The sequence below is a fragment of the Sebastes umbrosus genome, chromosome 22 (genome assembly GCF_015220745.1).
Source record: "Sebastes umbrosus isolate fSebUmb1 chromosome 22, fSebUmb1.pri, whole genome shotgun sequence".
NCBI classification, from domain to species: Eukaryota; Metazoa; Chordata; class Actinopteri; order Perciformes; family Sebastidae; genus Sebastes; species Sebastes umbrosus.
This window is the reverse complement of record NC_051290.1, coordinates 16,749,134-16,767,218: the sequence shown is the minus strand read 5'-3', so window position 1 is coordinate 16,767,218 and position 18,085 is coordinate 16,749,134. Positions and strand designations below refer to the sequence as shown.

Below are 18,085 nucleotides of genomic sequence, written 5' to 3'. Positions count from 1 at the left end.
TTTTTCTTTGCACACAAAGACAAAACTATTCTCCAATACTTTTTTTTTTTTTTTTCTCATTATTGTTTTTTTTAATCAATATTCTCTCAATATCTGCAGTTGCTGGCATCATTTTGAGCATTTTATGATACAATACAATTACAATATGATGCGATACGATACAATACGATATGAAACGATACAAAATAATATGAAACGATACGATACGATATGATATGAAATGATACGATATTATACGATACGATATAATATCAAACTATAGGATACAATATGAAAAGATACGATACAATATGAAATGATACGATATGATACGATACGATATAATATGAAACGATACAATATGAAACAATACAATACAATATGAAAATATACGATACGATATGACATAATACGATACCATATGAAACGATACAATATGAAATGATACAATACAACATGAAACAATGCAATATAATATGAAATGATACAATATGAAATGAAACGATACGATACAATATGAAACAATACGATACCATACGATACAATACGATACGGCACAATATGAAACGATACGATATGAAACAATATGATACAATATGAAACTATACGATATGAAAAGATATGCTATGAAACGATACAATATGATGCGATATGAAACGATACGATACAATATGAAACGATACAATATGAAAAGATACGCTATGAAACGATACAATATGATGCGATATGATACAATGCGATACAGCATGCGATTTTGCATCCTTGGGCAGTTCCATTCAAGAAATTTAAATACAGGTTAAAAATACCCTAATGACACTTTTATACACGTACAAAACATATTCAAACAGTTATGACAATGAAACATATCACATTATATCCTCTGTATTCAGATCCTATTTAGCAGCACACTGATATTGGTTTAGCAACAGGACAGACTGATGTATAAAATAATTCTTGAGCCAATTTGCATTTAAATGAAGGGACTCTAAATCGCCGACTGGAGAGCAGAAGTTGGTATTCTCTGTTTAAAACATGCAAGGAGTCAGAGGAGATACTGTTTCTCAGAAACTCTGATGTCTCAGAGGTGGAAAATTTAAACTACAAGGATATGTTATGTTGTAATATGACTTTATAAAACAACGGGAAGTTTTTTTGACGTTCTGCCAGTAAGCTCCCTTGCCTTTTTCCAACATTGCATCACACAATCTTAATCTTTCCGTAGTAACTCATCCACAGCTGCCCGCCACCTCCCATAAATCCCGTGGAGTGGAGAGCTTAAGGGGATTAGATCTGAGGTGGATGTCTCATAGGAAAGCACCATGCCGAACTATGCATGTTGCAGGGGAGCAGATCGTTAGGACAATCTGATTAACAGTGTGAAATCGTTCCTTATCTGCGATGACTTGAAACCTCCATACAAAGGCAGCGACAGCCACAGAGAGAGAGAGAGAGAGGAGATGAGATGATTAAGGTGCAGATGGATTCGTCACGTATGTACAACATCTGCCAACATCTGCCAACATGTCACAGCAACAATTTGTGTGGATGAATACATGACAAACTGTGATAGGTTAAAGCAGCATAAATTATATTTTGGTATTAACAATGGATCGAATTGTTATGTATAATGTAAGAGGGGTCACTCATAGTGATGAACCCACAAAGAATCATGACCCAGCTCTATGGTTCCTCTTCACTCTATGGAGCATTTTAGCATCTTTTACCTGATGGTTTTGGTACCAGCATCTCTAAAGCTCACTAACTAGCATGTTATCCATTAAATTAGTCAGTTAAACTGAAGTGGAAATGTAAACACAATGTAGTTTTATAAATGTACTTAACAGATTTAGATTATTTTGGATGCAAAGTTGGCCATGGCGTGAGGAGCGAGTGATTCATTTGCGTGCATATCTGGATTCAGCTGCATTTCAGTATTTTGCTTTTTTTTAAATGAACTACTTCACCAACCTGTATGAAAAAACATGACATGTATTCCATTGTCATGTTATCACTGTGTTTTAAGTAGGGTTGTCCATCTATTAAAATATTGAATTGCGATTAATCACATGATTGTCCATGATTAATTGCAAATTCATCGCACATGTTTTTATCTGTTCAAAATGTACTTAAAAGGATATTTATCAAGTATTTAATACTCTTATCAACATGGGAGTGGGCAAATATGCTTGCTTTATGCAAATATATGTATCTATTTATTACTGGAAATCAATTAACAACACAAAATGACAAATATTGTCCAGAAACCCTCACAGGTACTGCATTTACATAAAAAATATGCTCAAATCACAACATGGCAAACTCAAGCCCAACAGGCAACAACAGCTGTCAGTGTGTCAAGTGTGCTGACTTGACTATGACTTGCCCCAAACTGCATGTGATTATCATAAAGTGGGCATGTCTGTAAAGGGGAGACTCGTGGGTACCCATAGAACCCATTTTCATTCACATATCTTGAGGTCAGAGGTCAAGGGACCCCTTTGAAAATGGCCATGAAAGTTTTTCCTCGCCAAAATTTAGTGTAAGTTTGGAGCGTTATTTAACCTCCTTCAAAATAAACAAAGATATGGGATGGTTGGTACAGTATCAATGGATTCCTTAGGTTTCATATGATCCCAGTATCTTCACTCTAGCTTTAAAACTGAGCCCGCTACAACCACCAAAAGATCGATTGCGTTAAGAAATTAGTGGCATTAAAACAAATTTGTGTTATTATTTGACAGCCGTAATTTAAAGATGAAGATCCAAATGCAGTAACATTTCTATACATTTTCTAATGATGAAATAACATATTTAGAGGACTGTGCAGCTTTGGTAGAGGTTTGTGATATTTTATTTCTTAATTCATCCAGTTATTTAAACTGCTGTTAACCTACAATAAAGGCTTGTCATCTTGTACAGATGCGAGATTGTTGAAGCAGTTCTGGATCATGACGACATCATTTATTGACACTCCGGTGCCTCCATATTTAGATTCTCTCAGCTTCATTACTGGAGATAATTACAAAACTCACCACTGCATCTTCTATGATAAGGTCAGTTGGTCTCCTCCAGCTGAGAGGCGTAATAACCGCTGGTATTTGTTGCATTTATCTACAAAGCTCGTGTTGGAAAGTGGCCGTCTTATCTCTCAGTTTGTTGCTCTGAAACTCACTGTAATAATAATTGGCTGATGCTTCGGGATCCCTGTAGTTTACTTTACCAGACAGGGACTAGCATTGGTGTAACACTATCATTTAATTCTGCGAGCACATGTACATATAGGCCTACCAGGGTGTGCTCTGGGGGGGCACCGCATGGCGCCTGTTCCCGGATCATTTATAAACCCACATCCGAGCCATGCTGGTAGGCCCGGAGCAGCTGAGGTCCTGTGGTGGGTGGCAGTCCCGGCAGAGGCTCTAGGACGTAGACCAAGAAAGACGTGTAATCCCTCTCTCAGAGCTGGAACGCATCGACGACGCAGGGAAATAAATATGGGAAGGGTGAATGAGGGAGATAAGGGAGAAGCTATTACCAAGAAGAGAGTCAACAATTAACACGAGGATTTTTTATATTATTTCACGATTTTGAGGAGTCAAATTTTTATATGAGATGCTATAAAACATTCAAACTATGCAGAACAAATAAGGCCTTTCAATAAAGAATCTCCTGCTGAATTTGAATCACTCTTATCATTGTTGGTGTTCTTCCAAAAGCTGAAGCTCTCAACCAACTGGACCTGCACAAAGTCCTTCTGCATAAATCATCGCTTTTATACATTGCAGGATTGTAAGTTCCTACTTCATTTGAGAAGACGTATTAACACCGCTCTCATTCTGCCTTACGCTGGCACTCGCAAAGTGCTTTAGGTCACTCTTTCCTAATTTGGATCAATTATCCCATTTCCCCCTCTCTGAAACACTGTTTCTCATTCAGCATAATGCGCCGGCTATTTGTCAGCGCCGTGTCATGAGCTCGCCTCTCCACTATTCGTGTACACTCGTGTCAGGGCAACTGAATGCCAGCTTTCTCCACTGTCTGAGGCTCATTTGAAATTCAAATATTGCCTCATTGCTGAGCCTCAATAATATTGACTTTCACTCACTCTCCAGAGGCGGCAGGGATATATTTAGGACTGGATTGTGTGTTTCTTACAGTAGTATGTATGCACTTGGGGCTTTTCTGGGACTGCAATCAGATGCTGCAGGCTATGCGAAGTTTTGGAAATCACTATTAAATTCCAGCAAAACCTGATTGAAGATTAACTTAAAAAGATTAAGTTGTTGTCATAATTAGAAAATAATTTTAATTGCCAAATACTTAAGACAAAAAATGCCTGAATACATAAGTGTTAAACTTTGCTCAATGTAACTTAAATCCCAAAATTGCAACTCCTGTAAGGCTGAACCCAGATCTCAATATTTCTTAGCAGTTTTGACAATATGAACATTAACATCCTTGTTAGTTTGCCAACAAGGAAGTGAAATGGAGCCAGCAGCTGCGTCAGTGGTCCACTAGATGGAGTACTACATCACTGAAGAGTTTTTCTGTCACAGCAGCAGATATATCTACAATACATCATGACAATGTCAGCTCAGAGTTTTGCATTTCTGCTGTGACTACAGACAAATACAACCCATATTAATGGGACAATATTTAGAAAAAATCTCAATAAAGTATTGCATGTGTAAGTGGATTTTTTTCTTTCTTTTTCATCATTTTCTCCTGAATTTTGTACTTATTATTTGGTTATATTTGTTCCTTATCTTGCATATATATATATTATGTCAATTTTCTAAAAATATGGGCTTGTGCCATTCTGTGTCGTAGTGTCAAACATTCATAAAGATTTGGTCACGAAAAAAACTGACTCATGTTTTACAACTGTGTGGCAAGAAATCCTGTTCATTCTGAACATCATGGGAAAATAGGGTTAATAAGTTAAATTTAAATGCAGTAACATATTGGTGAGTTGGAAACTTCAGTTTACGTTTTTATTCTTGATTAATTCTGCCAATAACTATCTAGATTAATTGTATAATTGTTTGGTCAACAAAATAGAGAGAAATGCACTATATCCCAGAGCCCAAGGGAACGTCTATAAATTACTTGTTTTGTCTGATTAACAGTCCAAAATCTAAAATCTAAAACTATTTTGGTTATTTCTCACGATAGATTTCTGTATTTGTGGGTTTGTCCTTACATTTCTCACTGGTTTGATGTGGGTTGGGCTCAGTTCTTCTGTGCACTGGTCAGAGTTCAGCAACATTTGAACAAAAATCCAATGTGGGATTGAAACCACACCCACACAGTGTTTAACTCTGAATAAATAATAACTTATTTAGTCATGATTATTCAATGTTATAGAGACATATATTCAAGTTTACACAGGCTTTAGATTATTAATTTATTACCAGATTAATTTTCTGCTGATCAACTAATCAATTATTTTACGATCGATTACTTCAACTAATTGTTTCAGCTCAAGTACTGTACTTGGATTCAAATGCCGCACAAATAATATGTATCGTATCGTATCGTATCGTATCGTATCGTATCGTATCGTATCGTATCCTATCGTATCCTATCGTATCCTATCGTATCCTATCGTATCCTATCATATTGTATCGGCCCGTTTTGTATCACATCGCATCACATCGCATCGTATTGGTTCGTTTCGTATCGTTTCGTATCGTATTGTATTGTATCGTATTGTATCCTATCGTATCGTATCGTATCGGTTTGTTTTGTATCGTATCGTACTGAAGTACATTTACTACTTGTACTTTATTGTCCTTTTTAATACTTTACATTTATTTGATACATTTACTAGTTACTTTACAGAGTCAGATTATTAATACAAAATAGGATCAATGAATGAAATATGATATATTATACTTACTTAAGTAAAATTTGTAATCCAGGACTTTTACTTGTAACCAAGCTTTTCTACAATGTGGTGTTGCTACTTTTACTGAAGTAAATGATCTGCATACTTCTTCCACCACTGCATGCAACAGAGATTTGATTATTTATGACATCAACATTTACTGTTAATTGTAATACCTGTGTTTGATGCAGTTTGCTGGTATGTTCAATTAACCAGTGCCCCATGCATCAAAGTGACGAAAAAGAAGGATCTGCGAAAATACATAAAAAAATAAATATAAATATATAAAAATTATTAATTAATCCAGTGATTAGACTACTAGCATATACAGTATATACGATGTTTCCCATGGGATTGTTTTACTGGTATGAATGTAGACATATAGTGTACACTAGAAAAGTGCCAGATGTGGTGTTAACATTAATAAGCGTAATTGAGACCACTGGGGCACAGCAATGTGGGAAAAGGCTCAATGAACTAATTATATTAATAACAGAGCCATTAGTGAGATTATATAGAGTCGCTATGACATCAAAGTGTAACATCAGCCCCAGAGACATGGAGAGAAAACTCTACCGGCAGCAACATCACAAACAACATGGTGAAGGTGGTTGAGGATAGGCGGACACGGCGTGGTTTCTGTGCTGATAAAAGCAAACATAAAACAACTATGATTACATCTGTCTTAATCCCATCATGGTGCATCACAGCTATAGTCTACAGTACAAATTGTATCAGGTGAGCTCAGTAAAAAGTCAAAGTACAAACTGTCTTTATTGACAGCAGTAAAGAGATTACGTGTTGGGAGACACCTATAATCAAGACACTATCATTATTTTTAATGACATTTACAGTCTGAGATACATTGCAACACATCCCATTAGTGTTATGTAATCGTAACTGAATGCATTCCCACCCCTATAAAGTACTCTTAAGAACAACCTAACTAGACTATTTTGTTGTTTACCCATCTATATTGTAGTGACACCCAAAACATCATAGCCATTATTTCTATGCTGATGTTACTGAACACTGAAAGCTCATTAATCAGATAAATTGAGCACAGGAAGCGGGTTACCCCCCATAGATTTATCCCTCTAACCATCTTTTCTAAGCAGCATCTGTCATGCTATATGTGAGACTCTCTTTCATCTATAGCTTCGAGCCTAAATGTGCCTTTAACCATGCAGCATGCGAGGAATATGGAAATCCAGTGGTGAACTGTGATAACTATGTAGCTGAAACATGATGTATGCTATGTGTGTTCTCTTTCTATTACATATTAGATTTACCTGTGTCATTCCCAAACTGCTCCTCTGCTAATGCTGTTACATTAAATGGATTCTTGTAGTGACTGAGAGGACTTCTTGAGGTGTGAACAGTGTATTCAGTATTCTCTCAGTAACCATAATAATCCAACAGTCCAGCTCCGAGTACACAGCTTTTCCTCTCAAGAATGCAGCTATAGTGTCCCATTGTCCGAGGACACAAGCTGAATGACAACTACTTTGGTACTTTAAAAAGACAATGCCAGTGTTGTCTTTTTAACACGCTCTCATTTTTTATTATATATCGACAACTAACATTTTGCAAATGCTACTCTATATGACAAGTTTGGATGTATAGAGTGCTCCAGGGATGACATACTTTTGTAAGCCAACCAGGAAGTTAGCATCGCCCTTGGTTCCCTTGACAAAAAGCCAATGGGATTTTTCCATTGGGTTTTGGATTATTGCAGAAAACAAGCTCCGTGATAAACAGACGTTTATGATACATGTTTTGTTCAGCAAGATAATCTTCACAAATGAACACCACTTTTTGATTTTTGAAGTGTGAATGCAATCGGCAGAAGTAAAAACTACCATTAGGCTATAAACGAACTACACAACGAGGCTGTAAAGGAGGACGAGACCGCGTGATGACGTCTAGTAGTCTCATTTAGCCACTTTAACAGCCTTTTTTTAAGACACATAAAAGCTTCAAAAGTCACGAATGGGGCATTTACTGGTGTATTTTATATCGTAGGACAAAATGTTAAAATCTCTTCAGCTTGTGTTAACCACAGACCTTATTTCAAGCATCTAACTAAAAAACCATTGACTTCCAGACGAGGGAACCGGAAGTCCTAAAATGCTAACTCATGTCCGGGTTTTAGGACTCATTCCTGTGGCTCTCTATTCCAGGCATCCATTTATTTCTATTCTGTTCTGTTCAATATGAAAATCTAAACAATAAGCACAGTTGAGAGGAAAAGTTCAGTCTTTATCTTCACATCTTCATATCACATGATCTTCATCAGCGTTGAATGAACTTTCATGCTCAAAGGTGTAGTGTGTAGGATCTGTCGTTAACTCTCAGCAACAAAGCTGACAAAGTGTATTTCCCAAAATGTTAAACCACTCCTTCAAGAAGTGTTATGGCTGAAATTGGAAAAGCTTCTGGGCTTGCATGTCAACAGATCCATCTCCATGACTACTGAGCAAACCACTGATGTGATACGGTCGAAAGCTCCAGAAAGCTTACAAGCAGACCTTAGGCTGTGATAGTTTTGTTAAAATAAGGCCGTCCTTTAAAACCAATTTGTGTCTAAACTACATTACCATGCAACAATAAGGTAACACTGACAGAAATGAATGCAGACTTTAGGTTCACAGATGTATGGATCACATATAAGCACATTTGAAAACAGGCAAATACGTGTCTGCTGATTGATTTTCCTACCCATACAGACATTTTTTTTCAAATGTTTAAGGTGTTAAACTTTCTGTTCTGGGCGAATGTAAAGTTTCCAGTTTTCACTACTCTTTGTAAGCACGCCAGCTTGAGTTGTCAGTGTCAAATAGAAAGTCCTTTACGACTCATTCTCATGCCAGGCACAAACAGGGCGACAGAGAAAAGATTGAGGAACAGAAAGGGGGCTCAGTTGAGTGAGTGCCATGGGCAGCCATACAAACAGCCCACTCTCTTTTTTTTCTATCTCCTGCAGAACAGAGCGACAGTGTTTAACTGTGCCAGACTCAACTGAGAGAAGTTGCACTCCAGTTATTTATTAGTATATCCTCGAGGTCATGCGGCAATCGCCTTACATTTGACACAGTCTCTAAATGGCCACATCAGCAGACAGATAATCTGCGAGATAAAGAAGAGCATCTTCCATGCCAGCTCAGGGAGGATGGAGGGGTGTGTGGAGGGGGGTGGGAAGGTGGGAGGTGATAGGGGGGGGAAAGGGAGTATATAAATGGAGGCCAATGGGCATTCACAATCCCACGGTCTGCTAGTGCTTCATCACCAGCTGCCTTCGACCCACAGAGAGCCTGCAACCATGACGTTCAACGGAACCTGGAAGGTCGACCGCAATGATAACTATGACAAGTTCATGGAGCAAATGGGTGAGTAGATCACACTGAACGGGGTCACTGAAGTCATGCTGTACTTCAGCTCTTTTTTTCTGCTGTGTCTGGCCTTTGGATCTAGTTTATGAGAGCAATATATGGAGCTGTGTTTCAATACAGTTTGACATTGTTGTATGAGTGAGGTGTTGATACGCTGATGGTGCTACCCATAATAATAGCTAAATAAATATCTTTCTTTGGACTCACAGTCTAATAGACCCTGTGAAAACTTCAACACAAGCAGAGTCTGAGTGTAGATGCATTTCCTCTGTTTTAAGGCATTAATATCATGAAGCGAAAGCTGGCAGAGCACGACAACCTGAAGATCATCATCGAGCAGACCGGGGACAAGTTCCACATCAAGGAGTCCAGCACCTTCCGCACCAAAGACATCGACTTCACCCTGGGCGTCCCGTTCGACTACAGCCTGGCTGATGGCACTGAAGTCTCAGTGAGTGCCCTGAAAGTGGTTCAGTTATACATTATTAAACCGACAGCAGCTGGTCCAGGTGCCGTTTCATCATTTAAATGCAACAAGGAATGGTTTGCTTTAGGAAAATGTGGCTTGTTTTTTAAAGATTGATAGATTCATCGCTAATGGGGAAAGTGCAAAACAAGCCAAATAAAGCCAATGGAAAAGTTCCAGTGAATAAATTACATGTAGTTGCTGGAATGAGGGTTAAAGCTGCAGTTGGTAGTTTGAGCAAATATGATGAAATAAGGGCTTAAGGGCTAATATGCTGCTTTATGTAAATGTATGTATTATTGGAAATCAATTAACAACACAAAACAATGACAAATATTGTCCAGAAACCCTCACAGGTACTGCAATAAGCATAAAAAATATGCTCAAATCATAACATGGAAAACTGCAGCCCAACAGGCAACAACAGCTGTCAGTGTGTCAGTGTGCTGACTTGACTATGACTTGCCCCAAACTGCATGTGATTATCATAAAGTGGGCATGTCTGTAAATGAGAGACTCGTGGGTACCCATAGAACCTGTTTTCATTCACATATCTTGAGGTCAGAGGTCAAGACCCCTTTGAAAATGTGAAAATTACAGTTTTCCCTCGCCAAATTTTAGCACAAGTTTGGAGCGTTATTTAACCTCCTTCCTGATAAGCTAGTATGACATGGTTGGTACCAATGGATTCATTAAGTTTTTTTTGTTTCATATGATGCCAAGCTTCACTCTAGCTTTAAAACTGAGTCCGCTACATTGTGTTAATGCGTTAAAGAACTTAGTGGCGTTAAAACGAATTTGGGTTAACGCATTATTATCGCGTCGTGTTTGACAGTTTGATCAGAGTTCACGAGTTCCGCGAGCAGTTATTGACAGCTGCTGTAAAGACAGCTCAGCTCTGATTGGTTGTGGGCGTGGTGAAATCTTGCAAATGCCATTATGAGCAAAGGAGGACACAGAGGAACATGTTTTTTTTGTTTTTTATTTTTAAAGTTATTTTTTTGGGGGCATTTTCCATTTTTATTGACAGGACAGTGGATAGAGTCTTGAAAGGGGGGAGAGAGAGAGAGAGTGGATGCGGAAAGGGCCACAGGCTGGATTCGAACCCGGGCCGCCGCGGTCAGGACCAAGCCTTAATACATGGACGCCCGCTCTACCAACTAAGCTAACCCAGGCGCCCGAGGAACATGTTTTTTAAGTTATCTGTCCCATGCACTACTATCAGGATATAGTGACCGTTTTATAAAAATAACTTTATTTAGTATATTTGCTCAAAATTACCAACTGCAGCTTTAAAGAGCGTCCATCACCAGCTGTGTATTTCTAACAGGGTACGTGGGAGATGGATGGTGACATACTGAAAGGCAAGTTCACCAGGAAAGACAACAGCAAGATCCTGACCACCACCAGAGCTCTGGTGGGAGGAGAACTCGTACAGGTCAGATTTTAATCAATAATATGCAATAACTTGTATTTGTTTCCATAAACGTCTCCATAAAGTAACACACCTCTCTTTTTATTTTTTTTTATCTCCACAGAGCTACAACTACGAGGGAGTGGATGCGAAGAGGATTTACAAGAAGCAATAACCTGGAGTTTAAAGTTCATATTTTATTTTTACATAGATGGCACGATATAGATAGTGTTGTTGGTTTTTTCTAACAATAGGACATTTCTAAGTCAAGTGTATTCTACATAACGTACCTCAAACATTTTCCAGGGTTTTAAGAGAGGAATAGTTAACCACAGCATGTAATTATCTATATAGAAATAAACCCAAATGACTTGAAACAAACCCAGGAACAGTCAAATAAACATGTAGAGTGGTTTCAAATCAAAGATATCATATTTAAAGTGTACTTAACCGCATGCAGCTGAACAAAATCAGATAATCGACAGCAGAATTCAGTGTGTGAGAGAGGACGACAACATAACAGTAAACAAAACAAGAAGCTAATACAAACTGAGGGAGAACATCCGTCACCATGTCAGTCCAATGTGCCTTAGAAAGAATCTTAACAACCAGTATCCCAGAAATGGCCAAACACTCTTGTGGTATCTGGCCATGCAGATAGTTTGGGATCTCTGAGATTTATATAACCACCTGACTACAAAAGAGGAGAATGGAATTTTGTTTGTGTTTCTTCCTGCATTGAAAAATTGTCTTTTCAGAAACAACATCCAAGTTATTAATGAAAATCCACAGGACATGTTATCAACAGGGAATACTTCAGTGGTACAACGTAGTTCCAATGAAAGCTATTCATGTGTATATGGACTATCCAAGGTAACAGGTGCATTATTTCTGGAAATATATGCTACTTTTGAGTCGGGTCAAATGGGCTACATTTTGGTAAACGATTTATAAGACCATCAAATAAGCTATGCATGAGATCTAAAAATAATGTGAAAAAGTATAATTGTTTAGGAATTATGAGAGTTAGAATATCAGCAGGTTCCCTCTTGAGCTACGACACAATGTTCAGGTAAAATGGGCCAGCTGTTCAGCTAAAATGGGCCAGCTATTCAGGTAAAATGGGCCGATATAAAAAGAGGGCATCACAGTATTTTCAGCTGAGAAAATTTGAACAGTAAATTAACACAAACTATTGTCTTTGGTGTGCCATAGTAATAACATCATAAATACATGTCATGCAATAAAAAAGTTGAGCTAAGCAAAACTGGGCCATTAACTAAAATCTTTTTTTTACAAAAATCTTTTTATTTTTTTAATTTCAACTTTTTTTATTTTAAAGAGCCAGTCATAAAACATTGCTCATAAACATTTAGCTTCCTTTGTAAGCTTTCTTATAATTTATCATTTATCATCCTTATTAGTGATGACTGACAATTGCTACGTCATGCTCCCCATACAAATTCTCTGACATGCTTCGTGTAACAATATAACCCGGCCATATTAACAGCCTCAGGCCAATCAGAATTATTGTTATATGTCAACCAATGTTATAGTGCAAGATCAGTTATTGTGATTGGCTGTAAAATTTGAAAGGGCTATGATGCTCCAACCTTCTGGCCCATTTTACCTGACTTCATCCTAACTAGAGGTGAGTGAGAAACAAAAGTCCAGTGGCGGCCATTTAGTCACACACTGGACTGCATCATTGTGATGGACAATAATGATCCCACTCAACATGACATATATTAGACAATTTGCACTAATGGTTCTTATATGTTATATAGTCTGTAACAATAAAGCAATTTTCATGTTTCACTTGAGTCTATTGGTGTTCATTTTTTAACAGTTTTTCCAAAAGTCTACAAACTTGCAAGTCATATTGCCTCCAGGCCAGTTAAGTCAACTGATCCAGATCAAAGATCCTCCCTTAGCGATTACATTTTGTGAGAATCATAAGTTCATAACCGCTGTCTTGATTGTGGGAAGGATTCGGAGGATTACCTCACCGTTTCAGACTCTGCTTTAAAGTCTCTCCTACACAGCAACACCGCAGTCCGGTCATATGATGACAGCAGGGTCTTGTGCTGTCATGTGTTGGCCTTTTGGGTGCCTCAGCACTAGATCTGAACAAACACACTATAGGGAAATGAGGATTCCTCACATGATGGGGTTGTAGAAATGAATACATTCAAATAACAGTATGTATATGCACTGAGCCTCTCTGACCACAAGAGGGCGACCTGTGTCTGCGTTAACATTAGAGTTGAACCACTAGATACTTCAGCACAATATGAAAGCTGAAAATATAATTTAAAATATTCAAAAAAACTCTTTTGGATTAGCGCCGAGAAGTTTTAGGACAATAAATATATAAAGATAGTGCTTGATGGAGAGACGCATGGTTAAATCTTGGAGGACCAGGGTTTGGAGTCCTAACTGTACTAATGGGTCCTCACTGAGTGCTCCTCAATAGTTTTGGCTGTAATAGTGTAGAGCTGATTATAAAGTTCATCAGGGATATCTTTCATGCTGTGTATTAGGTTTGGGAAATATTATGGAAGCCCAATTATGCCAGGAAGAGAAAAAAAATGATGAAAAGTTAGTTACAAAAATAAAAATGTTCATGGTACGTCAACATTTTAACTAACGAACACAAAACTGAGATAGAAAGTCAAAATCATGAAAGAAAAGAGTGGAACGGACGTTACCATTCAAATCAACGTAGCAGGATGGTTAGAGGGCAGCCATTTTTATGTGTGTCATTGCAACCGTAGCGAGCTAACCTAATTTCCGTATAAACCAATTTACAGTAAGTCGCAGACTCACTCACGCTGGCGTGACATCAAAGAACGTATATTGACAAGAAGTGAAAGCCAACTCGATCATTCCATTCTACATCAGCGTCCAGCAGTAGAGCCACGCTTCCGCCAATTTGGACTGAAAGCGACTACCAGACGCCAGTAAAACGTCTGCCTACAAAGTACAAAGCAAAACAAAATGATTTCTATTCTATTGTCATATTTCATGTCAAGTACCTCCAAAATAGATCTACAATAGACCACAACCCTGTGTTTTTGCCCTGTGTGTTAGTAAATAGCTTACAGATATATTAAATTGTGTTTATGTCATGCTACTAGCACAACTAGCTACTGGCCGATAGCCGGTTGTTTGGGAACAGGGACGTTACTACATCCACCACGGTACAGACTGTACAGCAGCTGTTGTCAAAAAAGCACCGTACTGTACTCTTTGGTGATATTTAACACAACAACGTTGTATCGGGGTCTAGTGTGTGTGGGTGTGTAGTCCCACCATGCTGGCTGTCCCTTTTACAAGTAAGAACTGTAAGAAAGAAAGTATAAATTGGCCTTAACAGACGTTGTTTCAGCTCGGTGACTATGTACCTCTGCTTCTAGGTTAGCGGCGAAGCAACACACTTTTCAGCCCCACTGACATGTTTTCACCATAACAACTAACAAAATTACCATTTTATTTTGTACTAGTTAAATTAGCACGACAGTTCAGTTCAATGTCCATTCTACTCCTATTGTATTTCTATGGTCAAAATTATGACTCAACATGAGCAATTTATTTTTATCTTTAATTCATTTTTAACTTTTCATCTTATTTAGTTTTCCTGGCAGAAGTGGGCTTCCATACAATAGGGTTAAAACCATGTTACACAACTTCTTTTGTTAACTTTTAACAAGAATTTGCTCGAAAAGATTAATCCAGACAACATAATTTTGTTAAGTGTTATGAATGATCATATCATCACAAAATCATTCCAGTATAAGATGATAAATTACAGTATTGAATCACTACCTAGCCCTACTGTGTTTTTGCTGGATTCATAAAAGACATTGCACAATTTCAAATAGACCAGAAAATCTCATCCAAGCACCACTGATGACTGATAAATAGTGAAGGTATTATAAGACACCCGTTTAAACCTGGACAGCCTGAGATGATGTCTAGCATCAATCGATCGCAGCCCCCCCGCTGAGCCCTGAGTGGCACCCTCTTTCATGGAGGTATAAACCCACCGCGCACAGGGCTAATCTGGCAGAGGCGGGGCTGCTTTGAACACCGGTTCGCCCCTGAATCCACCACGGGGAGAGAAGTCCTCTGAGACCCCTCAGATGCTGCGAGGCTCGAGGGCTGCAGATTTTAGCGCAAGGAAAAATGGGTTGGTGGGCCTCTTTTCTTTGTGCTTGGATCCGCAGTCCAAAGTGACTTTCATGCTTTCCATTTCTAAATTAGCAGTACATTTAATAGGAGTGTAGTTATGTCCAGTTAGTACCAGATGTGTTTTGGCATACAGCCTATTTTTGCTCAATCCACATACATACAGTATATTTAGTGTATAACAATGATGACAACTAAAATCAGGATGTAGATTTCAAGCATAATAAACACACTCAATTATATTACTTTTTCTCTGATATTGTTTAGAATTGGACAAATACCACATCTAAACATGCATTTTTTTCAAAATTAGGTCTTATAATAATGTATTGTAGACAAACATTTAATGAGTTATGAGCAAGTAGCCTAAATGTGTTCATATACTCCACTCAAGAACAAATTTGAGCTACTTTTATTTGACCATTTTATGCTATTCCACTACATTTCTGAGGGAAATATTGCACTTTTTACTCCACTACATTTTTCTTACAGTTGTAGTTACTGTTTAGTTTGCAGTAGTGGAAAGTAACTACGTGCATTTACTCAAATACTGCACACAATCTTGAGGTACTTCAATATTGTATAGTGCTAACTCCACTACTTTTATCTGACATATATTTTCAGATTAAGATTTTACATACAAAACACATGTTTAATTTATAAAATATTACACACTATTATAGATTAGAGTACCCAACTATATATGAAAGAGTTAAAAATCTCCACTTTAATGATCCAATGACCATTCTGCATATAGTGTACTTATGTATGGTATTACTACTTTTACTTGAGTAAATTATTTGAATACTATGGCAGCGTATTGCTGCCACATCAGAAAAAAAAGCATCAGTTATTACGTGAAACGTTTCATGATATGACAATAAGTTATCACGTTTTAACATGAAAAGTTTCACGTTATAATGTAATAAGTTGGTAACACTTATTTTTACAGGTCTAATAATGTGAAAATATATTGTTGTAACCTGAAAAACATCTTGTTATAAAAATCTCTTCACATTATAACGTGATAGTGATCTTTTTTTTTTCTGGTGTGGCAGCAATATGCTTCAGTAGAATGCTTCTTCTTCCAAATTGAGATTTTACACTTAAAGTGGATGAAGTTAGTTCAAACACAGTAACTCTATATACAGCACTTAACGTGTTTTAATGCATGACTTCCACTTCTAATGGAGTATTTTACATTGTAGTATTGCTACTTTTACCAAAGTAAAGGTTCTGAATACTTCTTCCAGCAACTGATTATGGGAACAGTGTCATGTACTGTAGATGAATCCTGTAATGTGTTTTCATAACCATTGGGTAGTGCTGTGGAGCTCTTTATCATCTCAGAAATAGGGCCTTCAGTTGTTTAATATGATGTCATCCTCAGTCAAGTTATCATATGACACACACCCTATTTGTACAAGCAGACACACACACCCACACACACACACACACACCTAGATAATTATTGGATCCCCAACTCAAATTATTAAAATAATATCTCTATGTACTTAACTGGAATCAAAGAGTGGATTGAAGCAACATGAAATCAGTGAGAAACAGGAAAGTAGTGGGAGAGTTAGCCTTTAGTGTTTTGATTGCTGTGAGACTGAGGGAGCAGGGGCCCACCCGAGGGAGATGGAAGCTGTGGATGAGAGAGGAGGAGGAGGAGGAGGAGGAGGAAAAATAGTGAGTGGTGGACAGAGAAAAGACTGAGAGTGAGGACGAGGGGAGCGAGGAGAGGACAGCGCAGGAAGAAAACACTCCTCGCCCTCCTCCCCCCCGCTGTGAAATCAAATTCACTGACTCACTCTGAAGTCGTCAGCTTATCTGAAAAAGTAACGATCACAAAAGACACCAACAGCGCAGCAGGGCTTTTTTTTTTCGTTGTGCAATCTTTCCAAGAAGACACAACCCCCTTTTGGCCAATCACTGTTTAGACAATGACTGTGCAGACCTTTGCAGACATATGCAGGCTGCTGCTGAAAGATGAGTCACCAGTTAGTCAGTGCTGGATATACTGTATCTAAGCCTATTCAAATACCCCGAGACTTGGGAATAATGTGACTTTTACCAGCCGTGTGGATTTGGAAGTGTTGTTATTATGATCACATGTATGATGATTTCACAATTACACATCAAGTTAAAGAAAGAAATTATCCATATTGGTCACTGAGGTAACTTCCTCCTTTGCAACTTTGAAAAGGCCTTAGTAATATTAGATAATCTGTACAAATGTATCATGGCCAAAACAACCAGAGCATGGGAATAAAATGCTTCTTTAAGGGTAACCAGTTTTTTTTTCAACATGGACCCTATTTTCCCATGCGTTTTGTGTCTGAGTGACTATTGGGGCAAGCGAGTAGCGTCAATGTACGTTTCGCGCTTGTTTTTTTGCCACTGATAGGCTCAGATTGTTATTATAAGTAAGGAGCCTACAGAGAAATAAAACCTTTTTCTTACCTTTCACTGGATATGGTCTGTTATTGTGTCCAAGTCCCGCTCAAGGAGAAGTCTTGTTGTAAAATCTGAATATCCGTATACTCTGGCTCAAATAAATACGGGCGGCCATCAAATTCAAAGACCTCAAGCACATTGTCGAAATCATCTAAATATTCAGCCATGACATTGAAAATCTTTTAGATAACACAAAGTGCAATGACCCTTGGTGTCTCCTTTACTAACCTGTGTCTGCAGCTGGTTGATTGGAGTAAAGTTGAAACTCAGGACCCAGGTGTTCCAAATTACTCCAA

General features: G+C 38.0%; 1 protein-coding gene and 2 long non-coding RNA genes across 3 annotated transcripts in view; 2 read left to right on the top strand and 1 right to left on the bottom strand.

The window, feature by feature from the left end:
• The window catches only part of LOC119481616, a 319,631-nt gene that overhangs the window by 187,504 nt on the left and 114,042 nt on the right, over nucleotides 1-18,085 (top strand). The window lies entirely within an intron of this gene.
• LOC119481617 lies at nucleotides 977-17,841 on the bottom strand. Its single transcript, XR_005205236.1, has 4 exons — nucleotides 17,796-17,841; nucleotides 6,043-6,116; nucleotides 3,268-3,438; nucleotides 977-1,389 (listed from the first exon to the last, which is right to left on the bottom strand). It is a non-coding gene; the product is annotated as an uncharacterized LOC119481617 (long non-coding RNA).
• LOC119481614 (fatty acid-binding protein, intestinal-like) lies at nucleotides 9,098-12,956 on the top strand. Its single transcript, XM_037758723.1, has 4 exons — nucleotides 9,098-9,255; nucleotides 9,537-9,709; nucleotides 11,055-11,162; nucleotides 11,263-12,956. Exons 1-4 carry the CDS (start codon nucleotides 9,105-9,107, stop codon nucleotides 11,311-11,313), a joined length of 483 nt encoding a protein of 160 aa, XP_037614651.1. The 5' UTR covers nucleotides 9,098-9,104; the 3' UTR covers nucleotides 11,314-12,956.